At 35.4% G+C, this 24,805-nt stretch overlaps 8 protein-coding genes, 1 non-coding gene and 1 pseudogene across 12 annotated transcripts; 6 read left to right on the top strand and 4 right to left on the bottom strand.

Moving 5' to 3' along the window:
• Positions 1 to 1,264: 1,264 nt before the first annotated feature.
• LOC105645651 (F-box protein SKIP8) lies at positions 1,265 to 4,736 on the top strand. The gene is made up of 3 exons (XM_089720314.1): positions 1,265 to 2,004; positions 2,424 to 2,620; positions 4,000 to 4,736. The coding sequence occupies exons 1-3, from the start codon at positions 1,534 to 1,536 to the stop codon at positions 4,256 to 4,258; spliced, it is 927 nt and encodes a 308-aa protein (XP_089576440.1). The 5' UTR covers positions 1,265 to 1,533; the 3' UTR covers positions 4,259 to 4,736.
• Positions 4,737 to 5,097: 361 nt separating this feature from the next.
• TRNAQ-CUG (transfer RNA glutamine (anticodon CUG)) lies at positions 5,098 to 5,169 on the top strand. The gene has a single exon. It is a non-coding gene; the product is annotated as a tRNA-Gln (tRNA).
• Positions 5,170 to 5,190: 21 nt separating this feature from the next.
• Positions 5,191 to 9,336, top strand: LOC105645652 (uncharacterized). 4 transcript variants are annotated; one of them, XR_016320484.1, is made up of 4 exons: positions 5,191 to 5,571; positions 6,486 to 6,719; positions 6,861 to 7,053; positions 8,900 to 9,336. XR_016320484.1 is itself a non-coding variant. In XM_037637917.2 (3 exons), the coding sequence occupies exons 1-3, from the start codon at positions 5,318 to 5,320 to the stop codon at positions 6,904 to 6,906; spliced, it is 534 nt and encodes a 177-aa protein (XP_037493845.1). In that variant the 5' UTR covers positions 5,191 to 5,317; the 3' UTR covers positions 6,907 to 7,192. The 4 variants fall into 4 exon arrangements, 2 of the variants coding, with proteins under 2 accessions (XP_037493845.1, XP_012086696.1); XR_005177791.2 differs by having other exon boundaries at positions 5,199 to 5,571; positions 6,954 to 7,053; XM_037637917.2 differs by lacking the exon at positions 8,900 to 9,336 and having other exon boundaries at positions 6,861 to 7,192.
• On the top strand, positions 7,661 to 8,411 carry LOC105645653 (DEK, chromatin associated protein). Its single transcript, XM_012231307.4, is given in 2 exon segments — positions 7,661 to 8,145; positions 8,331 to 8,411. Coding segments are annotated over 2 exon segments (354 nt in total). The 5' UTR covers positions 7,661 to 7,872.
• LOC110010723 (2-hydroxyisoflavanone dehydratase-like) lies at positions 9,333 to 10,018 on the bottom strand (annotated as a pseudogene).
• A 446-nt stretch (positions 10,019 to 10,464) lies between these two features.
• KELP (transcriptional coactivator p15 (PC4) family protein (KELP)) lies at positions 10,465 to 12,567 on the top strand. The gene is made up of 3 exons (XM_012231308.4): positions 10,465 to 10,858; positions 10,933 to 11,038; positions 12,239 to 12,567. Exons 1-3 carry the CDS (start codon positions 10,598 to 10,600, stop codon positions 12,328 to 12,330), a joined length of 459 nt encoding a protein of 152 aa, XP_012086698.1. The 5' UTR covers positions 10,465 to 10,597; the 3' UTR covers positions 12,331 to 12,567.
• A 246-nt stretch (positions 12,568 to 12,813) lies between these two features.
• Positions 12,814 to 13,746, bottom strand: LOC105646027 (uncharacterized). Its single transcript, XM_012231798.4, has one exon. It carries the CDS (start codon positions 13,608 to 13,610, stop codon positions 12,978 to 12,980), a length of 633 nt encoding a protein of 210 aa, XP_012087188.1. The 5' UTR covers positions 13,611 to 13,746; the 3' UTR covers positions 12,814 to 12,977.
• Positions 13,747 to 15,345: 1,599 nt separating this feature from the next.
• On the top strand, positions 15,346 to 16,786 carry LOC105645656 (Glutaredoxin family protein). The gene has a single exon (XM_012231309.4). The coding sequence runs from the start codon at positions 15,491 to 15,493 to the stop codon at positions 16,595 to 16,597; it is 1,107 nt and encodes a 368-aa protein (XP_012086699.1). The 5' UTR covers positions 15,346 to 15,490; the 3' UTR covers positions 16,598 to 16,786.
• Positions 16,787 to 18,215: 1,429 nt separating this feature from the next.
• On the bottom strand, positions 18,216 to 20,172 carry LOC105645657 (DCD (Development and Cell Death) domain protein). Its single transcript, XM_012231310.4, has 5 exons — positions 19,353 to 20,172; positions 19,069 to 19,169; positions 18,877 to 18,960; positions 18,665 to 18,775; positions 18,216 to 18,545 (listed from the first exon to the last, which is right to left on the bottom strand). Exons 1-5 carry the CDS (start codon positions 20,050 to 20,052, stop codon positions 18,504 to 18,506), a joined length of 1,038 nt encoding a protein of 345 aa, XP_012086700.1. The 5' UTR covers positions 20,053 to 20,172; the 3' UTR covers positions 18,216 to 18,503.
• A 1,333-nt stretch (positions 20,173 to 21,505) lies between these two features.
• Positions 21,506 to 23,749, bottom strand: LOC105646028 (SGNH hydrolase-type esterase superfamily protein). Its single transcript, XM_012231799.3, has 5 exons — positions 23,298 to 23,749; positions 22,573 to 22,700; positions 22,245 to 22,484; positions 21,904 to 22,159; positions 21,506 to 21,821 (listed from the first exon to the last, which is right to left on the bottom strand). The coding sequence occupies exons 1-5, from the start codon at positions 23,656 to 23,658 to the stop codon at positions 21,589 to 21,591; spliced, it is 1,218 nt and encodes a 405-aa protein (XP_012087189.1). The 5' UTR covers positions 23,659 to 23,749; the 3' UTR covers positions 21,506 to 21,588.
• Positions 23,750 to 24,805: the final 1,056 nt, after the last annotated feature.

Genomic DNA, 24,805 nt, shown 5'->3' with positions numbered 1-24,805 from the left:
AAAAACACATGGGCTTATCTCCAAAATCATACCAATAAAAAATAAAAATAAATATATTTTTTAGTTTGTTGGAGGCCCAACGGTTTGAAATAACACTACCGGCTACACAACATATAGGTAGATTTTCCATAGATGCACTAAATTGGTGAAAAATGTTGATTTTAAAATTTATAACTAAAAGTTAGGTATAATAATTATATAATTCCTGTTTGAAAATTGTCAATTTTTGTACTTTATACTATGCTTCTTATAATCATAAATGAATACAAAATCTAGAATTATTTATAAATAAATTTCAAATAGAATTTATTTGTAAATGAATATTACATGTTTGAAATAAATTTAAAATTCAAAATTCATTTGTCCTGATTTTCTAAAATATCATTGACATAATAATTTTTTTGAAGGTTACGAGGACATATAATTTTGTCTTTAAATTTATGAAATTTGTGTGGAAATTCCACCTTTTTTTCTTATAGAATTTAATTTAGTTATATTTAAATCCATAGAATTGAATTCCTCCGATTGAATTCTTCATTTTTTTCGTACCAAATACAAATTTAGATCTATACATAAATTTTCCTTCATTAATTCCAAGAAAGGGTTAATGTGTAAACTTTATCTTTTAGCAATTAAGTATTTGAAGGAACAAATTTTTTTTCCAATGAAACGCTTTTGTAATTTGCTGAAAAAGTAAAATCGACAATTTCACTTAAGAAATGATATTAAAGGTGAAACACCTATTCAATTTATTCATCTTCTTTTATTTTTTAAATCTTTTTTTTTTATTTGAAAGAAACTTCAAAATTTTCTTTTAATTTCTAAAAGAAAATAAAAAATAAGAAAAAAAAAAGGAAACTAACATCTATAAAAAAATATAATAAAAGATGAGGTAAATTAATTTGTTTTGAGTATTCCGTGATGAATTATAGCTAAATATATTTAATTATAAAAATTTATTAGTTTAAACACTTGATTTATTTGAAAAAATAAATTTAAAGTTAAAACTCTAAAATAGTAGAAAAATAATATTCCTTATAAAAAGAATATACTATTGAAATAAATATTCAAATCTTTAGATATAGAAATATCATAAAAGTTCTTATATTTTTTTTTTTCCAAATCAAACACGAAATCACAAATATTTCTTTTTTTAAACTAGATTTAAATGCAATACATAAATAGGTTATTGCTCTTAAAAAATTAGGAGGAAAATATATAAAAAAAGAAAGTAAAACGACATCATCTTGTTAATTTATGGAGTTTCTGAACAATTTTAGGTAGAGCCAGAGGCGCACGGGCACACGTTCGGATTTCTTCTCCAGTCAGTTACGAGTCACGAGTTACAAGCCCCACCTTCTCTCTCCCTCTGCAACCGTAATTCGACTCGACTCTTCTTCTCCACCATTGTCTATTAGGGTTCCCTTAATCAACAAAACTAATTAACACTTTGAACTTTTCAAAAAAAAAAAAAAAAAAGGGAGATTCTAATTAGGGTTTCATGTTCTTCTGCGTAGCTTTAATGTCTTATGAATGGAGATTACTACCTCTACTCTCACTCTTGCTTTCTCTTCACAGCCTTTCCTTTTAGCCTCCTCTCTCACTCTTCTCTCTCTCCTACTCGCCGTCCTCACTATCCGATCAAAATCCCCCAAATCTCACTCTTCTCATGCCACGTCACCCAAGGTGACTAAAACCTGTAATTGTTGCTGTTCGTGTAACGGGACTTTAGAGAATTCGGATTCTTCATCGCCGGCGACTGGTACTGGGCACGTCAACGGTGGTGTCGCGGCGGCGGAGATGGTTGCGGCTGCTGCGTCGTTGACGGAGAAGACGGTGGAGAGGCAGACTGGGGCGTCAATGATGGAGCAATTGGTGCCTGAGATTACGACGCACGCGCTGAGTTATTTGGATTATCCAAGTCTCTGTAGATTGTCCATGACTAATTCGTTGATGCGAAAGGCTGCTAACGATGATAATGCCTGGAAAGCGCTTTATCACAAGGTATATTATATATATTACTTTTCCCTTATAGAATTATTAATCTTTCTTTTTTCTCTTCTTGTGCTTGGTGGGTTAAATTTGGGCTTTCATGGTGCTGCTTGTTGGAATTGGTTTGTTAATATGGAATTGCTGAGGCTATTTGAACAACTAGACATGGAAGGGTTTTAATCTGGAATTTCCTTACATAGGTGGCATTTAGTATCATTATATATGTTTTCCTTGATGTATAAATGTATATTTTTCTTTTTTATTTTGATTTGTGATTTCATTACTGAGGATTTTTTTTAGTTTGACAGAACTTTATGAGAATGGGATTTCTAGGTTGCAAAATTTGGTTTTTTAATTGTTTGCCCTTTCTTTTCTGCGGCTGCATAATTTTCTTTTCTTTTAATATTTCACCTTTCTTTCTTGTCTGTTAGGATTTTACATTGGAACAAGATACTGTCACACCTGTTAATGGTTGGAAGGCTTACTATGCGGCTACAAGAGCTATCGTAAATGCCAATGCAGAATTTTATAATATCATCAAAGAAAGGTCTCTTCCAGCAATGAGCCGTATTTGGCTTAATGCAGATTATGTGAAGTGCATTCATGCATCTGGTGAACTTTTCTCAGGGTATGCCATTATATTCTTTCCTAAACTGCAAAAACAATTCCATAATGTGTTGTCCTGCTGCCATAAATAAAAATTTCTGGCTTTGTTGGTTTCCTTTTAGGTTTGTAGTGTTTGAACTCTGTTTTTAAGATGAACTGTTAAATGGTTAGAGTATTAGTGGCATGGTCGTGTGCGATGCTTTTCTGTGTGTCATAACTTTAATGGGGAACTATATGGACTTCTTGTAGATAATTTAATCTATACTGCATTTGCATTTATAGGAGTTAGGACTTCAGTGTATAGTTTTAAATATTTTTTACTAGTTAGTTCATCTGGGTGCTAAGGTGAAGGATGTTTATAATGGATAGTTATGATGTAAGCAATCTCTTGAGTTGAGGAGAGTATGCATCTTTAAGATGCACACATAAGGTTGGTTTTGCTCTGAATTTCACATACTTATAATTGGCCTTGTTTGTGTAGAACTCTATTATAACATAATTTCTGGTTGCTTGCCCTGACACTTCTCTAGTTTTCTGTTCCATTGCATATTTTTTTTTTTATTTTATTTTATTTTATTTTATTTTATCTTTTTCCTGGTGGGGGAATGGGGGTTTGTATGTGGATGGGGGATGGAGGTAAGGAAGGAGAGTAGTGCCTTGGCTTTTGGAAAAATAGATGGGAGTTTGAGGTATGCTGGTCTCGTTGTTAAAATAAGCATGGGGTATTTGGTATTTTGGTATACAAAATTACATTAAGCTTTGGATACCTTAATTTGTCCTATACTGGTATATTATTTTTGATTCCTAAAAAACTCAATTTCATCTGTATGTTTCACTGATGAAGCATATCTGATGTTGCCCCTTAGGTCTTAGGTGGGCCTTTTTTCGTGCCTGAGTTTTTAATGCCCTAGCAATGGATTAATATGAACTATATATCATGTGATGGTCAGATGTTGCATGCAGATGAAATTGAAAAAAAAAAAATTGAAGTTTTAATAGGCAGGTCAAGTTTCTGAAAAAGGAATGCGTCAGATTTTCTTGGATAATCAAAAAAAAAATATTAGATGCTTGGTTCTAAGTTTTGGAAAATATCAAATCTTGGAATTTACCTTCGAGAAATATCAAATCTAAAATTGAGAATCATTCTAACATGGATTTGTCATTTTCTGCCTTTTTTTTTTATCCTGGGTCAAACATTAATCTTGTTTAGACAAGAAAGTGTTGATTATCAAAAAGGTTTGGTCTTCTCTTGAGAACTGTTAAATGCGGACTTTTTTGCTTGTGCCAATTTTATTGGGTGGTGCAGTCATTTTCTGCTGTATCAAGCTTCAGTTAATATGTTTCCTTTGAGGGATTTTGATTGAAGTCGAACTCTGAATGAGTCATATGTTGCCTATGCAGGTATAATGCTATAATGCAAAGTTGGCAGCTTGCATTTAATTGGGAGCAAGTGTTAGACATTCAGGTTCGAGATGTAAGAGCACGGGTGCTGACTGATATGGCTTGGGTTACCATGAAAACCTATTTTCATGTGGATTCCGGGCCGTTTAATGTAACTAATGTCTTTGAATTCCATAACAGTCGGTGGTACATGGTGCATCATCACAGCTCAGTGATGCTCATTGATGGAGATGTGGACCAACAAATTATGCATGGATAAAGGAAGAGAGAGAAGAAAATGATACCAATGATAACTTTAATACTAGTTGCAAAATAGTGGGTATTAATTAGTGGGAGGAAGTTTCTTGAATTTTCTCTATGAATTCTTCAGTGGAAATCCTTTCCAGTTTTTCCAACCTCAGTTTTGGTTGTTTTTGGGTAAAGAGGTCTCTCTTTCTCTCACTCTCTCACACATTCATCTTCTCTTTTTGAATTCCTCCCATCTCCTTTCTGTTGTAATTTTCTCTCTGTTTTTTCTTGCTCGATTCATTTTCATACTACCAGATATATGCAAATAGACAAAATGTGCGAAGTACTCCACTATTTTTAAGAAGCAAATTCAGGAGAAGTTGAGAAATTAAATGGGAAGTCGACATGGTTTTGATATGGAAAGATGGAGTAGATGGTCTGCTAATTGTGGAAGATTGTATTAAAACCAGCAAGATTAATGAATGAAAAACAATTTATTGATTGTGGTAGATCTTTATTTCTGCCCTATTTCTTTTTTTCCCTATAGTTTTAATGTATTCGCCAATTGCATTGCGCTACTCTCGTCACTCCTCACCTCTGTATTCAGAATTTAGCAATTTGACATGACAAGCCAAGCCAAGCCAAGCCAAAGATTTGTCTGCTGTTCCAGCAGTTTGGGCCCCCTCCCGAATCCCGATGCTAATTCATCCATTTCTTTGACCGGTACAGTGTTGATTAGATTACTACTTTCACGAGGTCCACGTCCAGTAAATTAATATATCAAACTAATTCAAGCGCGGTGGATGGCGTCATGGCTTTCTTCCAGAAAATCATTCACTAATACCATATGGTGTATCACTTTGACCAAAGGGTTCCATGGTCTAGTGGTCAGGACATTGGACTCTGAATCCAGTAACCCGAGTTCAAATCTCGGTGGAACCTTTACCTTTTTTTCCCCCTTCCTCCGGAAAAATATAATCCATCACTTGCTGTTGTGGTGTGGGACCAGGGATATGGTTGCAGTAGAAGCTACTGCTGCTATCCATTCATTCCTCTCCTTGCACTGCACAGATACACACGCAGAGAGAGAATGGCAATTACCGTTATCTCAGTTCCAACACCTCGTCAAACCATTTTCTCTCAGCGCCCTTATAGTAACACCAACACGTGCTTAAATGGCTCACCAACTATTATTAGATACCCATCTAAGTTCATTATTCCTCGTTCTTCTTCTTCTTCCTCCTCAACTCCCGTTGTAGATGATGGTCCTACGCCACCTTCACCAGATCCTCTTCCTGTCCAGTCAGAATCTGCTGCTGTAGATGCTGAGGAGTTTGCTATTGGGTACCTTCATATTTTGCCCTAAGATTAGATTTGATTCATCTAGATTTTACCTTTCTGTATTTTTCCTTTGTTTGGTTACTCAGAAAAGTAAATTTAAGGTAAGATATAATAATGAAATGCTCTTTCTTTCTTTCTAGTCCACACTATTCTAGCTCAATTCAGTAGGTGGTGAGATTTAGAAGTTCACCAGTTGATAAATTGTTGATTATTACCCTCTTTCACATGTTATCGACAAATATATTGTTGTCGATTAAATGTTTGATTACCAAGTTAAAATCCGGCAATGACTAAATTTTCCTGTAGTTAATGGGTGTCTGGAAAGCACAGGCATTATATAATATGTGAAATTCACCTTGAGATCTCTAAGTCAACATTTTCAACGAATTACTTCTCTCAACTGCAATTCCAAGTGTGATTTAGAAAGCTAAGTTGCTGCTTAGCAGGAGCTTGCCGAAAGTTTTGAATTTCTTGCTGTGGAAAGAAAGTTTGCAATCTTATTAGAACTTTGAAACTTAGATTTTGATTCTTAGCTTGCTGTTCTTCTATTGTTGTCCGTTATTAAATGAGGACCTATTTTTGGGCCAGTGCGTATAATATATATGCTACTTGTTGAGTTTTAAGCCTCAATGCTCAAACTATTTACTGAGAAATCATCAATATCTTCTCCTGGGGGAAAAGAGAATTAGGAAATGGTTCTTTGTGGTAGATTCCTAATTATGATCTATTGAACTTGCAAGACTTGACAAGAAGATGAATTATGTGAGTGACATTGGCTGCTATAGCCTAGACTATAGTGACCCATATCAAACTCCCTTTCCAAATGCCTTTTTTAGAAAAAAAAATGGCATTGTAGGGGATATGTTTAGTGATTATGTATGAATGGGAACAATGTTGAATGACCAATTTTTCTACAGGGGTTGTAAGGCCTGTGGAAGACCAGAACTTGAGAGGGGCTGCAATGGTGAGGGTAGGATTCAAGGTGGCATCGCAACAGTTCCAGGATTTGGTTGGTGGCCGATAAAGGCTTATAGGCCTTGTCCTGGATTTGTGGCAGCAGGTGGTAGGTATAGGCGACGAGGGCAAAGCATGGATGAAGTTGCCTTTGGGAGGGGGGAGAAAGGAGGGAGCAGCACTGAGGTTGAGTCCAGGTAAACTTATTTCTTGATTGTATCCAAGACTTAAAGACTGCTACTAAGCTTATGAAAATTATCAAGCAAATATTTATGCCTGTTTCTAGTTACTACTTCATGCTTCCTTCAGTCACGTAGTGTTTTGGCAATTTGCTTCAGCCACTGGACCTTTCTCGAGCTATCATCGAGTTTCTTGGAACTTTGAGTCTAATTACTTATAAATTTCATATATTTATGGTGGTAATCATGCAGCAAGAAGAGGCGAGATCCGACAACTTTTAAGAGGTAATGGAAGGAGCTGTTCTTCCCTCTAGCTCAATTGATACAAGCAAAGTTGAAGTTTCTTGTTAATGTAAGGATTCACTTATGTTGGTCCTTTTTTTGTTTTTTTTTTTTTTTTTCTTGACTTCATTATACATCATAGACTCATAGTTGAATGTTTTTTTCCTTTTCAAAATTTTGCTATCCAATGCTACTTCAATTATTTTTCACCTATTATACATAGAAAAAAGTGTCCAAATCAATTAAAACAATTACAAGCGGATTTACTAAATTCTCAGAGTTGTTCCAAATGATGAAAACGACCAGTTATTAATGGAATTCCTTGTGGGTTCTCTGTAAAAATATTCATTTGAACGATGGAATAAAATTCTAACAAGCTGAAACATAAATTCAATAATAAAATCAACGAAAACTCTTATGGATACAAGTTGAAAGGTGAAAATCTTTCATATTTACAGAGAAACAAATTCAAATCCAAACTGATTGCCTATCAAATTAAACCATTAAGACGCAAATAATGAAACCTTTATCACGTTGGGGGTTTATTGCCCAAGTGTGGGAGATAAGAACTCAAATATCTAACGGCTTATCGTTGAACTTCAAAAAGGAAAAGAACGACTCAGACTCCCTAACGGGGGGCTATTTATTTTTCATCCAGGTTCGTTGAACGACAACTCCTCTTGTCTGTGTGTGAACAATTTAAAAATTGTATGTCCACAAACGTCGTCGTTGGATGTCAAGACTACTAAAAACCCTTCTGTCCCTCAACTCCTGTGCTATGCAGCCGCTTCCCCTCTGTCTCCATTCGAAGCACAGAAGAAACAGTAGATAGCAAGAGAGATCAGATACGCTGTGGTCTCGACAAATCAGAGCTTTAGCTGATAGTAAAATGGAGCCAGAATTTGAAGAACGGAAAACGGAACCAGAACTGTCAAGAGAATTAGAGAAGAAAATATCGAAAACGGTCCGCAAGATATTGGAGGGGGAAAACTTGTACGAGATGACAGAGAACAAAGTACGAAAAATGGCATCGGACGAACTCGGGTTGAATCTCTCCGATGACCCCTACAAATCAGTCGTTAGCCGCGCCGTCCAAGATTTCCTTGAAAAAATAAAAAATCGAACTCAAAAGACTAGAGCTTGAGTTCAACAAGATTTTGTGGTCAGTTTTTGGCTATTATTTGCGCTTCAATTTTGAATTTCGGTTTCTGGGATCGTTTAATTTCGTTGTTTTTTTTTTTTTTTTAAACTTTTGATGGCGGTCTTTCTGAATAATGGTTAGGGTGTTGGGTAGAGCTTCAATCCTAATATGTTCAATTTGGTTATGAACAATAGTTTTATGCACAGCATACAGATTTGAGAAGCTTGACAGAATTTTCGGCCAGTGCCTTTGACTTGGTTGAGTCACTCTCAAAGGCAAGAACTTGACATTGATGCCAATATGTAACTTGCATGACCTACTACTATCTCCTTAACCTTGTTAATTCTCCATCTCAGAAAAGCTTTCTATGAGTTTGTATGGAGCAGCAATTTCAATCAGTTAAAATGCTTATTTGAATTAATTGAGCATGGTGTGCATTTTTCCCCCTTTAATGGACAGTTAACCATCATATTCAATACATGAATTCATTACATATGCTATTGGCCCAATTGTGTTTGATTCTTCTGTTTTCTGCATCTAAAGAATTCTGTTCAATTGAATTCTACAATATGTAATTTTGGAGGCTTAAATAGTGATATAGGAAGAGACCTTAATTTTCCTGCTATTTGTTTGTCAAGTGATTAGTGATTCCATAACAGCCCTACTGCCTTGCTTTCAGCTAAGTGATATTTAGAAGCTTGCAATGTGTGCATTCCGCATGACATATACTTGCTCAATTTTCTTACCATCTCATTTTGTGCTGAACTTGCTGCAGGAAAAGAAAACATACAACTAAATTCCAGTTGATTTGAGATGTATTTTTGTTGGAAAAACGATTTACTTTACTATAATGGTCAAAATAGCAAGCGCTGAGCTTTCCCTCCATTGGTGATGTTCTGCTGCAACCAAATGCCGTGGGCAACCAGCTGCTTTCCAGTGATACACTTCGAATGTGATCGCGGATTTATTTTTGGTAGGTTAGTCTTTCTGTATCTTAAGTACTAACTATTTTGGGAATGGCTAATTGTCTTGTATGTTGTTCATGGATTTATCTTAAAGTGTCCTCTTCCATATTAGTATTAGGTTATGAAGTAGAATTCACTGAGCTTTATACTATACTAGCCATGAATTGGACAATTGAGTCTGTAACCACTTGTATTTATGACTCTCATTTATTTTAAACAAGAACACTAAACCATCATTTTTGATTAACATCTTAATTTCAAATGAGGCACTTTTGTTGCGTCACTTTTATCACATCCCAATTTTAACAAGTTCGGAACCAGTTTCGCGTCATCACTACTTCCGGAACTTGTTGGACACAAGTACTTGTACATATTACTTTCCACTTCGTCCCCAAAGAATGGATGCACCGTGAATAAGCCAGTGATCTTTAAATCTTCTAATCCATTGACACCAGCTTTGACAGCAACGTACTGAGCTATATTTGCTCCGGCACTCTCACCCGCTAAGAAATCCCGTCCAAAATCAACATGCTTGTCAAGCCATGGTTCGGGTCCAAAGCCATTGGAACCCTACCCAACAATCGTCATACTCAATTGGTAAAGGATGGCTCTGTGGCTAATCTATAGTCGATTGAAATGGCATTGAAATTTGCCTGAGTAACCAAACCAGTAAGAAAGTTTTTAGTCAGACTATCAAATCGTGATCCGGTACAGAAACCTCCGCCATGGTAGTGGACAAGAAGAGGCAATTTTTCGATCTGGGTCATGGAGTTTTGGGATAAAGATACGAGCTTTGACACCGGTGTACATTAAGACAAACATCCCTGAATTGAGACAAAATGGCTTCATGCATGTAAAAATTCTTTGAAACCTTAACTTCCATTGGAAATGTTTTACTTCTTTAAAGAGAACTTTCACTGCATTGTGGATTTACAACACAAATGTATGAAATATTTCTACTTATATTTAGTTCCATTTAATTCAAAATGATGTATTGTTCAAGAAGTGAACTTTATAAATTACAATCAAATGTAAAACTAAATTGAAATCAAAAATCAAACAATTGAATTAAAAAAAACCAAAATAATTTGATTATTTTTTATTTTTTCCAAAATTTACTCGCTATGCATAAAGCTAAATCAAACACTATTCTATTTATGTTTCTAGTTAAAATTTGAGTAACTTATAAACGAAATGGAAACACCTTCCTTAACTTCCCAACAATTTTGAGTCTACTTTTGATTGTCCCTTAGTAAATTTTTTCTTTTTATCGTAAATTAAAGTAAAATCAAGATTATTACAAATAAAGTAAAAGATGACCGGGCCGCCAAAAAGGTTAAAATGTTATAGTGTGTTTGCGGGTACACGATAAACCTTCATTCGCCCTCCCAAAGAACTAACGTCACAATTTCCCCAAATTGGGCAGGCAAACACCGAATTTACCAGCGTCTCTCTCTAACCCTTCGCTTTAGGTTCTATTGCCAGCATCAGAGAATCAGAAACTGAAAATGGAACCCAGTTTGAAAATAAAAATCGAGCAAACGGTGAGGGAAATTCTACAAGAATCGGACATGGACTCCACGACTGAGTATCAGATTCGAAAGATAGCTTCCAAGAAACTCGGCTTGGACCTCAATGAATCCAAATACAAGGCCTTCGTGCGCCACGTCGTCAATAACTTCCTAGAAGAGCAGAGGCTCAAAGAGGAACAAGGAGACCAGAGCAAAGAGCCCGAGTATGATGACGACGGTGACCTTATCGTTTGCAGGGTCAGTTGCTTCTTTTTATTGTGATTTGTTTTGATTTTCTTTTAAAATTTATTTGTGTTTGGTGGATTTTTCAGCTGTCAGATAAGAGAAAGGTGACGATTCAGAACTTTAGAGGGACAACCTTGGTATCTATAAGGGAGTTCTACAAGAGAGATGGCAAAGAGCTTCCTACTTCTAAAGGTACCCTTCTCTCTCTCTCTCTCTCTCTTTTCTTGTATTTGTGTGTCTCTGAATTAACTACGGAAGAAAATTTGATAATGGTGTCCCATTGGGTTTTATGGGTTAGTTAGCATGGCTGAGAGGAGTGCTAAAAACTGCTGCTTGAGGACTTCCTTTGATTGCCCTGTCATTGTCATGGAGAAAAGCTTTGTGATATTTTGAATGCTTACTGATTATTGCTGATTGAGTGTTATATTGATGTTAGATTGACCCCATTCCCTTTTTTGTATCTGACCTAAACATCTGGTGTATCAGGTGTGACTTCCAATTTTCATAGCTTAAACTCAATGTGTTTGTCGTCCTTTATATGATGACTATGCTATTTCAATGGTTTAATTGAAAATTTTTTGGACCTAGCTAAGATTCTAATTTCTGTGAATGTGGATTTTTATTGCCATTGCTGCAAAACCAGTTTTATATTTTTGTGTATTTCGCTGCTTAAATCCTAGATATTTTGACTTTCTGACAATTTAGCTCTTTAAACTTCATTTACTTCAAATATTATGCATCAATATCCAACCTAAGAAGGTTCTCATATTGATCAGAATGAGCTTTGATAGTGTAAGTGAATTGCATATGCCCATTGATCAGAAGGAACTTTCATAATATAAGGTTTTGCATATGTAACGAATAGATTAATATAGATCAAGTAGTATTAGCAACATAACCATTAATCTAAACTAAATTACGTGTAAGGCTTGTGCTTTTATCTTGATATATGGAACCGTCTAAATGGTTTCAAAGAAGATGGACTTATAGTTTCAATGAGAAATGCAGGATGCCTATAAAATGTTATAAGATTGTCATACAAAGTTAAGCCTTTTGATTTGTAGTGTTCCTGGATTAAGGTTTACTCCTTTCAACAATGTTTGATGATACTCCTGGATTATTATATAAAACTGGATTCTGGAGGCTTCAAGTAGGAGAATTAAATTTTCTCATTTTGCGTTGTAGATACAACTCTGTTTTACTGTGTCGAAACATGCAGTTTGCATGTTTCAGTGTTGTGAACATGTTAGAATATGGGCCGGTTGATTAATCATTTTTGCATTTGTAAAATGGCGAGTTGAACATATTTTCCTTCATTACACAGACTGGTGGTGGCATTTGATGCTGTTTATGTAAAATGCCTATGACACTGAATTTCTGCTTTATGTTCAGGAATAAGTTTGAAAGAGGAGCAATGGTCAGCCTTGAAGAAAAACATACCTGCCATAGAAAGAGCTATAAGGGAGATGGAAGATCGGGTTTAATGACAGATGAGCAGTGCAGGTTATATGAGGAGCTTATTTTGGAGATTCAAATGTTGAACCCTTTTAGGGATGATACCATCTTTTGAGCCTTGATTTTGCTGGTACTTGTAAAGTGACGAGATGTGGTCAAGTGACATTTTACTGCTACCTTATCTGCTCTGTAATATTGCCTGGAAAACTTTATGCTGACATAAAATGCTACTTTATGTTAATGCAGTAAGTTATTAACTGGTGGTATATTCCTGATCAAATGGTCTCTAACAAACTAATCCTTTGATTTCATTTTTCTGTTCTCTTTTTCTTTTAATTACAAAAATTATCCAGGAATATATACAGTGTTATTCAGCATTTATTGCTTTAGTATCTGCTGTAACATAATAATATTGGACTAGAAAACCTAGCATTAGCATCAAAAGATTTTTCTTCTTTCTGATAGACGATGAACGAGATAAATCAAAACATAAAATAGAAGTACAAAAATGCTTGTTAGAAAAAAGAAAATTTTATAAAAGGCTTATAAGCATAAGCATATGGTTATTTGTTACAACTACCAGGTCGTTAATTTTCCATATTTACATGATAATATTACACTAGAAGATAACTCTATCTAGTTGGTATACTAGTATTAATTAGCTAATAGCTAGCTTTTATTTGGCTCCATCAATGGGAGAAACCTTGAACACATTAGAGAGACAAGGCTTCCAAGTGCTCTTGCTCCGCCTAGGTGCCAAACTTGCTGAATTTGCAGCAGCAGCCATTCTCATCTTTTCGATCAAAGCTTCAGTATTCTCTTCCTCTGATAAAATTTCCTCCAGTTGCTTTGGATTGATCACCAACTTCACTTTCCAAACTCCATTCCGTTGCGACGGTAACACTTGAAGAGCCGGACCTGGCATCGGCCCGTTCACCTTTTCCTTTCCAAGATCCAATCTTTTCCAGGACGACATCTCCGGTGACTCGGTCAAACCCACATTTTCTTTCTTTGCGAAGTCCATCTCACAAACTTGATCATTAGCAACGCCAGTATCACGTAACATTATCGGCATTCCTTCAAGAGGAAGAAGATAGTAAAATTGCCCACCAATTAAGTACTCGTACGTAGGCAAAGGAGACGACGTCGTCGCATTTCCCTGTCTAAAAATGCCAAAACCCGGAAACTCACTGAGGACATCTTTGGCTAGTTTAGGACCTTTGAGCTCTATGATGTCACCGGAACGTGTGAATAACCGGATTTTATTAGGAAAGTCTCCGGCCACCCCTTTTAGAGAGCAATTCCCCATTATCTAGCTAGCTTACACAAACTCTAATTTGCAGCTTATCAAGTTCAGGAATTATATAAACATGTAAATTTGGAATCTAATTAATAGAGGCAGAAACAAGAGGAGAGACAATGGAAGTGATGTCAGAAGAGACAATCCAGTCTGTGGCGTTTTTCAAAATCTTAATCGGCGCCATGTGATGTATACCGTTGTGGGAAATATTTAAATGTTTGAGGTGATCCAAGGCAAATGAATAGACTAGCGTGAGTTAAAAATAAAGTCAAATAAAGACTTTTTTGAGCCGCTAATTTTTGTTCACTTCGTTAACCTATAAAATGGACTGAAATAACATGGATCAAAATAACACAAACTATATATACTACATGGATAACTCTTTCACTGATTTATTAAATTGATGAAAGTTTTTATAGCTGAGCATAAATGATATAAATGAGTCGAGCCAGTTCGCAAATTATTCGAGCTTGACTCAAAAAGAGTTTGAAAAATCTCAATTCGAATTGAGCTCGAACTCGAGTCTAATGATATTCAATTCGACTTATCGAGCCTTATTAAACTTTATATTATATATGTATATAATATTATTTTATGTTACTTGAATTTAGAGTTTAAAATTTTTCAAGTTAAACTCTAGCCTCAAATCGAACTTGAATCTAAAATTTTCTAAGTTCGTTAATTTTCGAAGTGAGTTAAATTCAATCTAATTGAATTTTGAGCCTGGCAAATTGGAGTTCAGTTTGGCTTATTTACACTATTAATTATACTTAAATTCGAGACTTTCTACTTTTTGTACAAGTGAGAAGATTAACTAGAAAATATATAATTGTTTTTTTTTCTTTTTTTAGCTTCTAATTTCAAAATTGAGTGCAAGGGGCTTTGCATTTGGTGCTTTGATTCCTTTGTCTAGAATCTGCGACAAGAAATTATGGTTTGTCTATTCAGTAATTGCGGTAAAGTTAAGAAAGGACAAAAGCTACTTGTATCCCGTGACAAGGATTGACTGTTAGTTTAGTTTGTTCAATGTATTGGAATCTCTTTGGTAGTTAGTACTTTAATTTAGATTAGATTGGATTCTTCTAGTTCTAGGCTTCAAGTTATGCAAAGCTTGCTTTCTCTTATTCTCTAAGCCCAATTGGTTGGTTTAGCCCAAAGCCCAATAATATAGATGGACCCATAAAATGAGAGGATCAGAAAAATATATGTAAATTGTATCTTCTCATTTCTCTAATTTTTTCATTTCATTTCAACTAAACTTAAATATAAAAAGTTATTAAAATGAAAGGTATCTATCTCATAATATATATATATATATATATATATATACACACACCAAAGAAAATGACTTGTTTACCCTCTATCTATGACTCATGACTCGACCGATCGATTAAATCTATAAAAAATTTTTTTTGAGATAGAAAGTATTTTATACTATAAGCTGAGAGTAAAAGGAACAAAACAGTAATATTTAAAAAAAAAAAAAAAAAAAAAAAAAAAACTTTCTTCTATGGATGTGAGCAGCTAACACCGCGAAATTTGCTTTGTTTTGCATTATATATATACCCTACACGTACTGCAGGAGCAATGGACCTGTCAATGCAAGATAACCTCGCACAAGAAATCTTTCTAATTTGAACTGGACACCAAGTACTCTACATGTCGACCTGGCCAATTTAGCCACCACACACCAATCCTAAGGCTCAGACACAACATTTCCAACACAAATACACATTTGATTAGATTTAGAGTAGGGTATCGATAAAGAAAGCCACCACAAAAACATTCCTATTTCTCTCCCGCCTAAAACTCAACAATTTTACATGTGGCATTCTTCTTGTTCAGCTTCTTAACTTCAACACTCGAACAGAATTTCATTCATAATAAAAATGGGTTGCGGTTCCTCAAAAAGAATTGAGGCCACCATAGATGTCTACCGTCCACCACCTTCAAGCTTTGCCGTTTTCGATATCAACTCCATCCAAGAGCCATGGCTTTCTGTCGATAATACTGATCAAGAAAAACCAGAAAAGCCAACCCATGTCCCTGCTCCCTTACTCGAGAAGCTCAACAAGTTGGAAACTGATACTCCTCATCCTTGGGAGGAGGTTAGCAAAGCCCTAGAAGACCTCAAGCCCACCCTCACTAACAAAAATTCTATTTCTCCACCACCGGCGAAAGTCAGCAGTACCATCACCACCACGACTTCTGCCTTGGCCGCAGAAAAGAAACAACCTCCAGCACCAAGAAAGAGCTCCTCTTTTCATACCCTTGAAGAGCTGGACGCTAAACTCTCTTCAAAACCCAAGAAAGAAATAAGGAAAATTGAGTCCATGACCGAGTTGAGGAAAACAGAGGCCAGAATGACCGATTCGTCACAAGTTGTGATTAAGCCAGCAACCGAGTCCGGAAACATTATCAGGCCAGTTAAAGAGAATATATTCATACTCAGAGACAGGCAAGAGAAAGAAAAAGAAGGGAAAATGGCAAATTACGACAAAATTATAAGGAACCCACTAAGTGACTACCCAGAGAAGTGTCCCCCCAGTGGAGATGACTCGGTGGTCATTTACACAACATCGTTGCGTGGAGTACGTAAAACATACGAGGATTGCAACCGTGTACGCGTCTTAATGGAATTACACAGAGTAGTGTTCGACGAAAGAGACGTGTCGTTGCATGGAGAGTTCCTGAAGGAGCTAAGGGAGCTGTTAGGAGAAGAAACGAGTGTGCCTAGAGTTTTTGTGAAAGGAAGGTACATAGGAGGAGTAGATGAGGTAGTGGAACTCAACGAGTCGAGTCGACTCGGGAGGATACTGAATTGGGCACGTGTGGAGAGAGGATTAGGAAGACAAGCGTGCGAAGGGTGTGGGGGAGCCAGGTTTGTGCCGTGTTTGGATTGTGGTGGGAGTTGTAAGGTATTGGTGGATGGAATTAAAGAGAGGTGCGGTCAGTGTAATGAGAATGGTTTGGTTCTTTGTCCAGCTTGCCTTTAAGTGGATGAGATACGAGTGGCTACAAGTGGATCTTCTACATTAAGTTTGTGTTTATGGTTAATATATTTTCATGTTATGATTTTGAATTTGACATATTGACAAACTATTATGAAATAAATGTAAATTGTGAAATTATTTATGTTTCTATGATGTTATTTATCTTTATTTACTCAAAAATTTTAAGCTCTACATTTTAATTTTAATTTTTATTGATATTGATGGTATATTTTTAATTAGAGATCTCAAGTTCTAAATTTGGATATGGAATTCCTTTTTAGATAATGATTTAATCTTCGAAAATAATTTGCTAACTGTGAATTAAAATTCATCAAGCTAATAAATATTAAATATAAGATAATTTAAAAATAGTTATTTATACATAATTATTGAGATGTTATCATTGAACTTCATTTAATCATGTTGAAAAAAGAATTGAAATATGATCATTACGTAGACATTATCTCCTTTCCATCTACGTACACATCATATCACCAAGTTAAACGGAAATTGTTTTTTTCTCTTCTTTCTACTTATATTACGGTTAAAATTGCACGGGAAAGTATATGCCTGACCTATGACCTAATGATTAAATCAACCTAGAAAAATTTGCTTCAATTATTTCTGTATATTGACACAATCAAATATGAATCCTCATGTTCAAATTTAAGATCACGACCATTTCACTGTCCTGATTGATTTATAGTTAGAAAAATATGCATAGCAGGATGAGAGTCTCTTAATAAAAATTAGGGTTTATGGTTGAGAGAGTTCAGAATTTATGATTTAAGAGTTCAGGAGACTAATTTGCCCCAAAACCAATCAAAAGAATTGCCTTGCCACGTCTTAGTCAGCCACCAACTATAGCTGTGTTGTACTGATCTTTGGCAGTCAGCATCCGTGAATAGGTCATCAACTGCTCCGCTTATTAAACAATCACCTCACCGCCCCTTGAAGAAGAAGTCCATTCCCTATTCCTTTTTCATTTCTTTTTTATTCTTTTAGCAGGGAAGAACCAGTCCACATAATGCTAGCTAAGCTAGCTAGCACATTTACAATTTGGTGTTAGGTGTACAAGGCTGACAAAAATATGCAAAACCCATTCTTGGACTTTAAGTTTAATGGGTGACCTAACCATCCACTGAAACGATATTTTCTTTTCTTTAGAGTGTGGGATTAAAATTACCCAACAAACTACACATCCTTTTCCATTTCTGGATACGCTTCCATTTGTTTCTAGGTCTTAAAACTGGATTTGTATCTCTGTCTTCTGCAAAAGTCTAGCAGAAGTTTCATTCCCTCCCATTAGAAGAACCAGGAATTGCATTAGGAGGGTGTACCAATGTCTCCACTCTAAACAACCTGAAATCCTCAGAGATGCAAATGAATATTCTGTATAGCAAGTGCTAAGACACATTATTATAAATAAAGATTTCATTTTGTAATATTTTTAATTATTTATAGGACAAACAAGAGAGCAAAAGTCTAGCAGAAGTTTCATTCCCTCCCATTAGAAGAACCAGGAATTGCATTAGGAGGGTGTACCAATGTCTCCACTCTAAACAACCTGAAATCCTCAGAGATGCAAATGAATATTCTGTATAGCAAGTGCTAAGACACATTATTATAAATAAAGATTTCATTTTGTAATATTTTTAATTATTTATAGGACAAACAAGAGAGAATAAAAGGGACCATAAACAGCCTCCAAACAAAAATTATACATCAAACTAGGCTGTATATTTTCAGCCTCTTTCCCATTCCCATAGTATTCTTCCCCAAACTAACTTTATATATATGTTATATATTAAAGCTAAACAACTCTTTAATTTTATCTTCTGTTTCTTTGATCAACTCTTCTCTTCGCCTCGTGTGTGTGTATCTTTATGCCTGTATATGATAAAACTGTTCAAAGGTTTTGTTCATCAAATATGTCCAAAAGAGACAGAGCCTGAAAATCCAAAACAAAAAAAAGATCAGATCAGGGCATGTCAAATAATAAACATCAACAAATTAATACAATATATAAGAGATTGATCATGTTTACAGTTAAAAGGTAAATGAATTTACCTCAGGAATGTTGAGTTCAAGCCGGAACTTAGGGCCATCATAGTGGTGGAGAACTGGCCTGAAGGAATCCTCTTCAAGCGGCTCACAGATTTTCCTTGTAATAACTCTCACCTAAACACAAAATCAGAACCATTTAATCCCAAAAATCATTCAATACTTTAACAAACCATATAGTTCATATCCAAATCCTTAATATATGGATGTATATATACCTGAGCAGGAAAGCGCGACTCTCCAGGGCATTTCTTGTCCTCCCAGGCAGTCGGATCAATGTTTGTTCCACCAAAACTTGCAGCCTACAGAGAACATTAAGCAGATACCATAAGTTGATTTACCAGAAGTATTATAAAAATTAATTGGATCGTCCATCAAAATGGCCTAAAAACAAAGAAAAAACTACAAACCTCGAAAATTCCATGGAGTTGGTGGGTGGAGTAGTTATACAGGAAAAGGGGCAGGCCTGGAGTAATTGCCCTCACTGAGTCTCGGTAACGAGGAGGCAAACCTACAAAGTAGTAATTCAACAAGCTATTTAGAAAATTTGTATAGAATTCATCTAAAACAAAATATATCTGAAAAATAATTTCTTTCTAGAAAATAAAATTCACACCCTAATACAAAGCTAAGAACTTTTATGCATAGTGAGAGAGAAAAAAGAAAAAGAACATAGAATATTTGGCCGATTTACCAAAGAGCTGCCTCTTGAGATTCTCTTGCATAGTATCATTATTGCAGACGAAGATATAACCACCTACAGTTTCATTTCTAGGCAGAGACTCTGATGGTGGCAGTGTCTTAAATCTCTTATCAGCAGCACTTTTGTTGTCTTTACCGTCATTATTATTGTTATTATCACCACTGTTCTTCTTGTTAGTGTTTTTCTTGCCAGTTTTGATGACTCCATGATCATCGTCTCCCTTGTTCTTATTCCCTTTCACATTAACATTAAGATTGCTGTTGAGATTATAATTATTCTTTGAATATATCCCCTTGCTAAACCCGCCGTTGATCCCAACATTCTTTTGAGACCCACCGCCAATAACCTGACCAATTGGGCCAATAGGACCAAGACTGTAACTTTTAGCACCATATCCCAGTCCCATCTTCCAACTATCATTAAATCCATTCAAATCAGTAGAAGCAGAAGAAGGATTAGATCCTATCTTCCATCCATCATTAAAACCATTTAAATCAGACTCTTTTGGCTTAGAATTTACAACAGAATTCACTTCACCACCAACTCTTAAATCAAAATTCCTCCTTTCATCGGGCCTCTTTGACACATACGAATTGCTCCATATTGAGTCGTTGAGCGACAGATTAGCTAAGTTTGAAGCCTGCAACCTCAGCTGATCACTGAATTGATAGAAAGATTGGTTATTCTCCATCTCCAACACCAATTCCCTTCAAAGTATCAAAGATTCTAAAGATTTTATTATCTGAAATGAAAAAACAGAGGAAGCGTAGATGAGAGAGAGAGAAGAGTGGGTGAGAAATGAAGCTTTAAATAAGAGAAAATCGGAACAGGAGAAGGAAATTTCCAGGAAAGTGAAGGAATTTGAAGAGCTTAACGATTGCGTGTGGATTTGTCAAAGTGGAAAGATCCAAAGGATTGTGAATTTTAAAAATTACAAATGCTCTTTTTTCTTTTCTTGTTTTTGTTTTAGGAAACAATTAAATAATTAAATATACATTTACTCATTTTTGGTTGAGCGAATACGAATAAGTGATGATTGATGATGGCGGCAAAAACGCGGTGTTTAGCGGGGTATGGGTGGTGACGTGGCAAAAGGAGAGAAAGGCAGAGTGGAGGTTGTGGAGTTCATTATCATGTAACTTTCTAGAAGGTCTTCTAAGACTAGGGAGTTTGATTTAGAGAACGGATTCACACTTCGGATTTTCTTGAAAATTTCCTCTTTGCTTAATTGTTAAGTCTTGAGAGGGTAAGGATTAATTTTTCTTTTCATTCTTAGAGAGTGCAGTAATCAAAATAATATGATATTTAATTTTGAGAGATCGGTCTTGATCACTTTTTATATTGATAAAAACACAATTAAATTTTAAAATTTATTACTTTTTATATTAATGAAAAGCTTAATCAAATCAAATTTGATTAACAAGATAAAGAGTAATTTATTAAAGGATAAAGAATAATTATTTAATTTTTAAATTTTAATTAAAGTTATATTTATTAGTTAAATAAGAAAATGTACACAGTTTAATAATACAACACTTTAGGGATGAATTAGTAATTTTCTTAAATGGAAGAGCAACGTGATGAATTGAAGAATTAAATAATTAAATAATAGGGCGTTAAAGCAAAGACTGTAGAGCATGTGATTTGAGGGAGGCAGACACGTGAAGTGAGGCGATTTTACACGGGTGTCGGCAGGAAGGGTCACACGTAGTACTGTAGAAGGAGAAACGAGCCACAAAGGAAAGTGAACTCTTACCAAGTCTTAACTGTCCAAAAGATAAGATCCTATGTAAGCATCCTATGATCCATGAACCCGATAACCCATCCAGCCAATGTTCCATTCAAACCCAAAACCCAATAATTACAATGTTTATTTGTTTCAAGAATAAAGACTATTTTTATTTTTAATTTTTAAAAAATAAAAAAATTTAAATTTAAATTTAAATTTAAAATTAAGCCCAAGGAATAGGTTATTGTCTTGGTATACCAATCTAGAGAGGCCCACAATTAAGTCATGATTCAAGCAGAAAGCCCAAATACATTAGCAGTGGAAGCAAGCCCATAATGGAAACTTTTCCAACATGTATTATGTTCAAACACAATGATAAAGGAATCGCAATACTTCAATATTGAAAATGCATCAATTTACAATCTGGGTCTTTTATAGAAACACTGTTTAACACTCTAATCTTACAAAAATGGTCATAAAACTGTTGGTTCAAATCATTTAGCCTGAGTCTGGAGCAACAATGTCCTTGAGGTTCATTGGATAACACATTTTAGTGTGCAGGCCATTCCACACATTGTCTGCCAAAATAGCATTCACAGCATCAGTTGGATGGTATTGATCCCACCAGATATGATTTGAAGCATTATTACAAGCCATTTCTGGTGCAAGGCACATTATCCACCCTTTATACTTCCCTAACCCACAGCAAGCATCAGTAGTCACATTAAAACCTGTTCAAAAAACCACAGTTATATCTCAATTTCTGCACACACTTGATTATCAATGGCAAACAGAGTCTAATTTCTTTCTTACCATAACGTTCGTGATTCTTGATTATGTCCATTGAACCTTCATACATGTCACAGAAGATGAGTTTAGCATCAGGAAGTTCCTGACCAAGCTCCTCAATCATGAATCTCATAAAAAAGTTAAACTCCATAATCATGTCATTTATTTCTCTGATACACTCTCCATTCTTGCTATTGAACCTCCACAGGTAGTGAGGAGCACAACCTATAGGTGCTAGTCCCATTACCACCACTTTCCTTACACTCATATTGTACAAGTTCTGCAATACCACCACCATTAATCAATTAGGAAGTTCTTTTATCAGTAAAATGGGACTAATTAAGGATGTGATGCAGATTGCTCACCATGATTTCTTGCCTTAATTCTGATGCTAAGAACTGGCTGAAACTCCATGGAAGGTACAAATTTTGTACATTAGACACATTACGAAGATAGTAATGGATATAGTCATTGATTCCTATTGAGAGATAAAAGATGGAGTTGGAGATGAGATCATTTGCAGCATCCTCACCCATACTTAAAATAAATGACTGTAAGGTGTCTGTGAATTGCTGAATTTGTTGGGTGAGGGAGATTCGTTGACCCTGTATCAGGATAATACTATTATTACTAATGTAATGCTTATAATTTACTAAATTGAAATCCATATATGTAACTGAAATTGGGATATACCATTTCTGATCCACTTGAGAATATAATTCCAGCACCAGCAGATGCATAATTCACTCCGTGAATCATATCTTCAGTAGTTCCCATCTGTCCTAGATAACTTGGTATGAACGGAAGCCCAAGGCGCAATGCTGATTCAAGTATTACAGATTAATTAACTTAATTATAGATAATTCTTCTGTAACCAAGAACCCAGTTATCAAGAACAAAAACATAAACGAAGGTACAAGCTGCAAATTTTCAAATTTTACAGGCTTCATTAAAAGGGAATGGAAACAAGATGTATTTCAGTTATATCAAGAAATACCAATTTTATGTTTAGTTGGCAAGAAAGTAGGAAAATTCAGAAATAGAAATGATTTTTAATCAGAAAATTAAAAGAAACTCTCCACTACTCGGCCTTAAAAAACCAAATTTCTCAGAGGCCGAGTTTAGTTGATACCTTCATCCCATGAAAGACTGGTTTCTAGACAAAAAAAGATATATCGTTTTTCTGGCCAACTTCCCTACTTTCTAAGCAACCAAACAGAGGGAGTTCCCAGAAAGAAAATAAACATAAAATCATTCCCCCCCCCCCCCTTTTTGCTACCCAAAAAAGATTGAATCTTTTTTATTTAATCAAAGAAAACCTAATTTCATTTTCCTCTGTTTTCAAACCATCTTTCTCTGTAACCGAACAATTAAAATAGGGAAAAGAAGCATAAAAGAATCAAGAAAAGAAAAATTACCCAGATAATCAACAGGGATTCTTCCATTGGAGAACCTTCCAGTGGGCTTGTGGGTGTCGAAATCCCTACCGTAAGGAGGACGGTCAGCGCGAGCAAAGGTACCTAGATAATTGTTGGTGCCGCAATCAACAGAGGAGTCACCAATGATGAAGAAAGCGGGCACCAAAGTACCATTTGATGGATGATCGAACGGTGGCGATGGAGATATAGAAGTAGAAGGAGGCGATGCGGTGGGGTTGTTGAAAGGAATGAGATTTTGAGAGAAATCTCGGAGTTCTTGAGGAATTGCAAGACTTCTTGATTGTGTAATGATGGTGGAGATGAGAAAACAGAGAAAGAGAAGATGAAAACTTGTAGACATTGTTGCTTCTTTCGCAGAGAGAGAGAGAGAGAGAGAGAGAGAGAGAGAGAGGATCTTTCACAGAGAGAGTGTGAAGCGAGAGGGAGAGAGAATTGGCGGGTAAGAACTAAGAAGAGGAGATTTGAGTAGAAGAAAAGTCTAAAATAACCTCAGATATCAGTCTTTACACTAGTCGCCGCTTACTAGTGAGCTTGGGCTAACCCAAGGGCCGGATCCACTGGGCCCAGATATATCACCGGAAGCTTTGTTGGACCTCGACAGACAGTAAAAAAAAAAAGATGCAAGACAAGTACACGTGCGCAAGTGCAACTGCTTTGCCCACCATAACGGTAACAGAATCACTCATTATCTGCTGCGCCACTAACGGCTAAAAGAGCGGAGAGCGTCCTCTCCTCTTAGGATAACTGACACGTATGCAAGAAATTGAATAATACTACTTTCCAACTGTGCTATTTCTGATTGGGCGGTGATTTTTTTTCTTAATTTTTTTACTAATCTTATATTTGGGCCAACTTTTGCCATTAATGAACAATTATACCCATGGTTTAATCACAGTAACTTGAAGCTCAATCCTCAATCTGTTTACTATTTACTATGTTTTAATACTTGAACCCGAGATGTCCTACGCTTCACATTAATATAAAAATGTAATTTCTTAACCAAATCACACTTGATTAATTCATAATACAATTTACTTATTTCTTTGAAATCTTATAAATTAAAAAAAAAAAATGGAAACGTAAAAATGATGGGAAGATGTAATGTAAGTAATGATTTGTTCCCTGAAGGGAAAATTGCGGTAAGGAGTACGTTAGGTGTGGACACCAAAACCTAGGCTTTGAATATTATATGATTTGATGTATGGGTGCTTGCTCGTTTTGACAATGGCCATGTGAATCATAGAAGCTGCTCTAACTACATACACTAGGTCCCATAATTTAACAACTACTTATAATATTGTATTATATCCATCAATAATCTCAACTGATGCAACCACTAAATGTAAAAGCCACGTGTCCTTGTCTTTTTGTAAAAAAAAAAAAAAAAAAAAGGCAATCTCAAAGATTAAACATTTATTTATTTTTAATGTATATGAAATCAAAAAGTTTATAATAGTAATTGAAGATATTAACTTAAAATTTCAATA

The sequence above is a fragment of the Jatropha curcas genome, chromosome 4, assembly GCF_041381405.1.
Source record: "Jatropha curcas cultivar XTBG-Jc1 chromosome 4, XTBG_Jcur_1.0, whole genome shotgun sequence".
NCBI lineage: Eukaryota > Viridiplantae > Streptophyta > Magnoliopsida > Malpighiales > Euphorbiaceae > Jatropha > Jatropha curcas.
This window is presented reverse-complemented; position numbering and strand designations above follow the sequence as displayed.

Bases quoted from the DNA above. Each gene is read 5' to 3' on its own strand.
- LOC105645651 (XM_089720314.1), top strand. From the start codon at position 1,534: ATGGAGATTACTACCTCTACTCTCACTCTTGCTTTCTCTTCACAGCCT. The intron at 2,005-2,423 runs GTATATTATATA...CTTGTCTGTTAG, and splicing joins GGAAAGCGCTTTATCACAAG to GATTTTACATTGGAACAAGA. The intron at 2,621-3,999 runs GTATGCCATTAT...TTGCCTATGCAG, and splicing joins TCTGGTGAACTTTTCTCAGG to GTATAATGCTATAATGCAAA.
- LOC105645652 (XM_037637917.2), top strand. From the start codon at position 5,318: ATGGCAATTACCGTTATCTCAGTTCCAACACCTCGTCAAACCATTTTC. The intron at 5,572-6,485 runs GTACCTTCATAT...ATTTTTCTACAG, and splicing joins GCTGAGGAGTTTGCTATTGG to GGGTTGTAAGGCCTGTGGAA. The intron at 6,720-6,860 runs GTAAACTTATTT...AATTTGCTTCAG, and splicing joins AGCACTGAGGTTGAGTCCAG to CCACTGGACCTTTCTCGAGC.
- KELP (XM_012231308.4), top strand. From the start codon at position 10,598: ATGGAACCCAGTTTGAAAATAAAAATCGAGCAAACGGTGAGGGAAATT. The intron at 10,859-10,932 runs GTCAGTTGCTTC...TGGATTTTTCAG, and splicing joins GTGACCTTATCGTTTGCAGG to CTGTCAGATAAGAGAAAGGT. The intron at 11,039-12,238 runs GTACCCTTCTCT...CTTTATGTTCAG, and splicing joins AGAGCTTCCTACTTCTAAAG to GAATAAGTTTGAAAGAGGAG.
- LOC105646027 (XM_012231798.4), bottom strand. From the start codon at position 13,610: ATGGGGAATTGCTCTCTAAAAGGGGTGGCCGGAGACTTTCCTAATAAA.
- LOC105645656 (XM_012231309.4), top strand. From the start codon at position 15,491: ATGGGTTGCGGTTCCTCAAAAAGAATTGAGGCCACCATAGATGTCTAC.
- LOC105645657 (XM_012231310.4), bottom strand. From the start codon at position 20,052: ATGGAGAATAACCAATCTTTCTATCAATTCAGTGATCAGCTGAGGTTG. The intron at 19,170-19,352 runs GTAAATCGGCCA...ACTACTTTGTAG, and splicing joins TCTCAAGAGGCAGCTCTTTG to GTTTGCCTCCTCGTTACCGA. The intron at 18,961-19,068 runs GTTTGTAGTTTT...TGTTCTCTGTAG, and splicing joins AACTCCATGGAATTTTCGAG to GCTGCAAGTTTTGGTGGAAC.
- LOC105646028 (XM_012231799.3), bottom strand. From the start codon at position 23,658: ATGTCTACAAGTTTTCATCTTCTCTTTCTCTGTTTTCTCATCTCCACC. The intron at 22,701-23,297 runs GTAATTTTTCTT...TACTTGAATCAG, and splicing joins AATCCCTGTTGATTATCTGG to CATTGCGCCTTGGGCTTCCG. The intron at 22,485-22,572 runs GTATATCCCAAT...ATCCTGATACAG, and splicing joins TCTCAAGTGGATCAGAAATG to GGTCAACGAATCTCCCTCAC.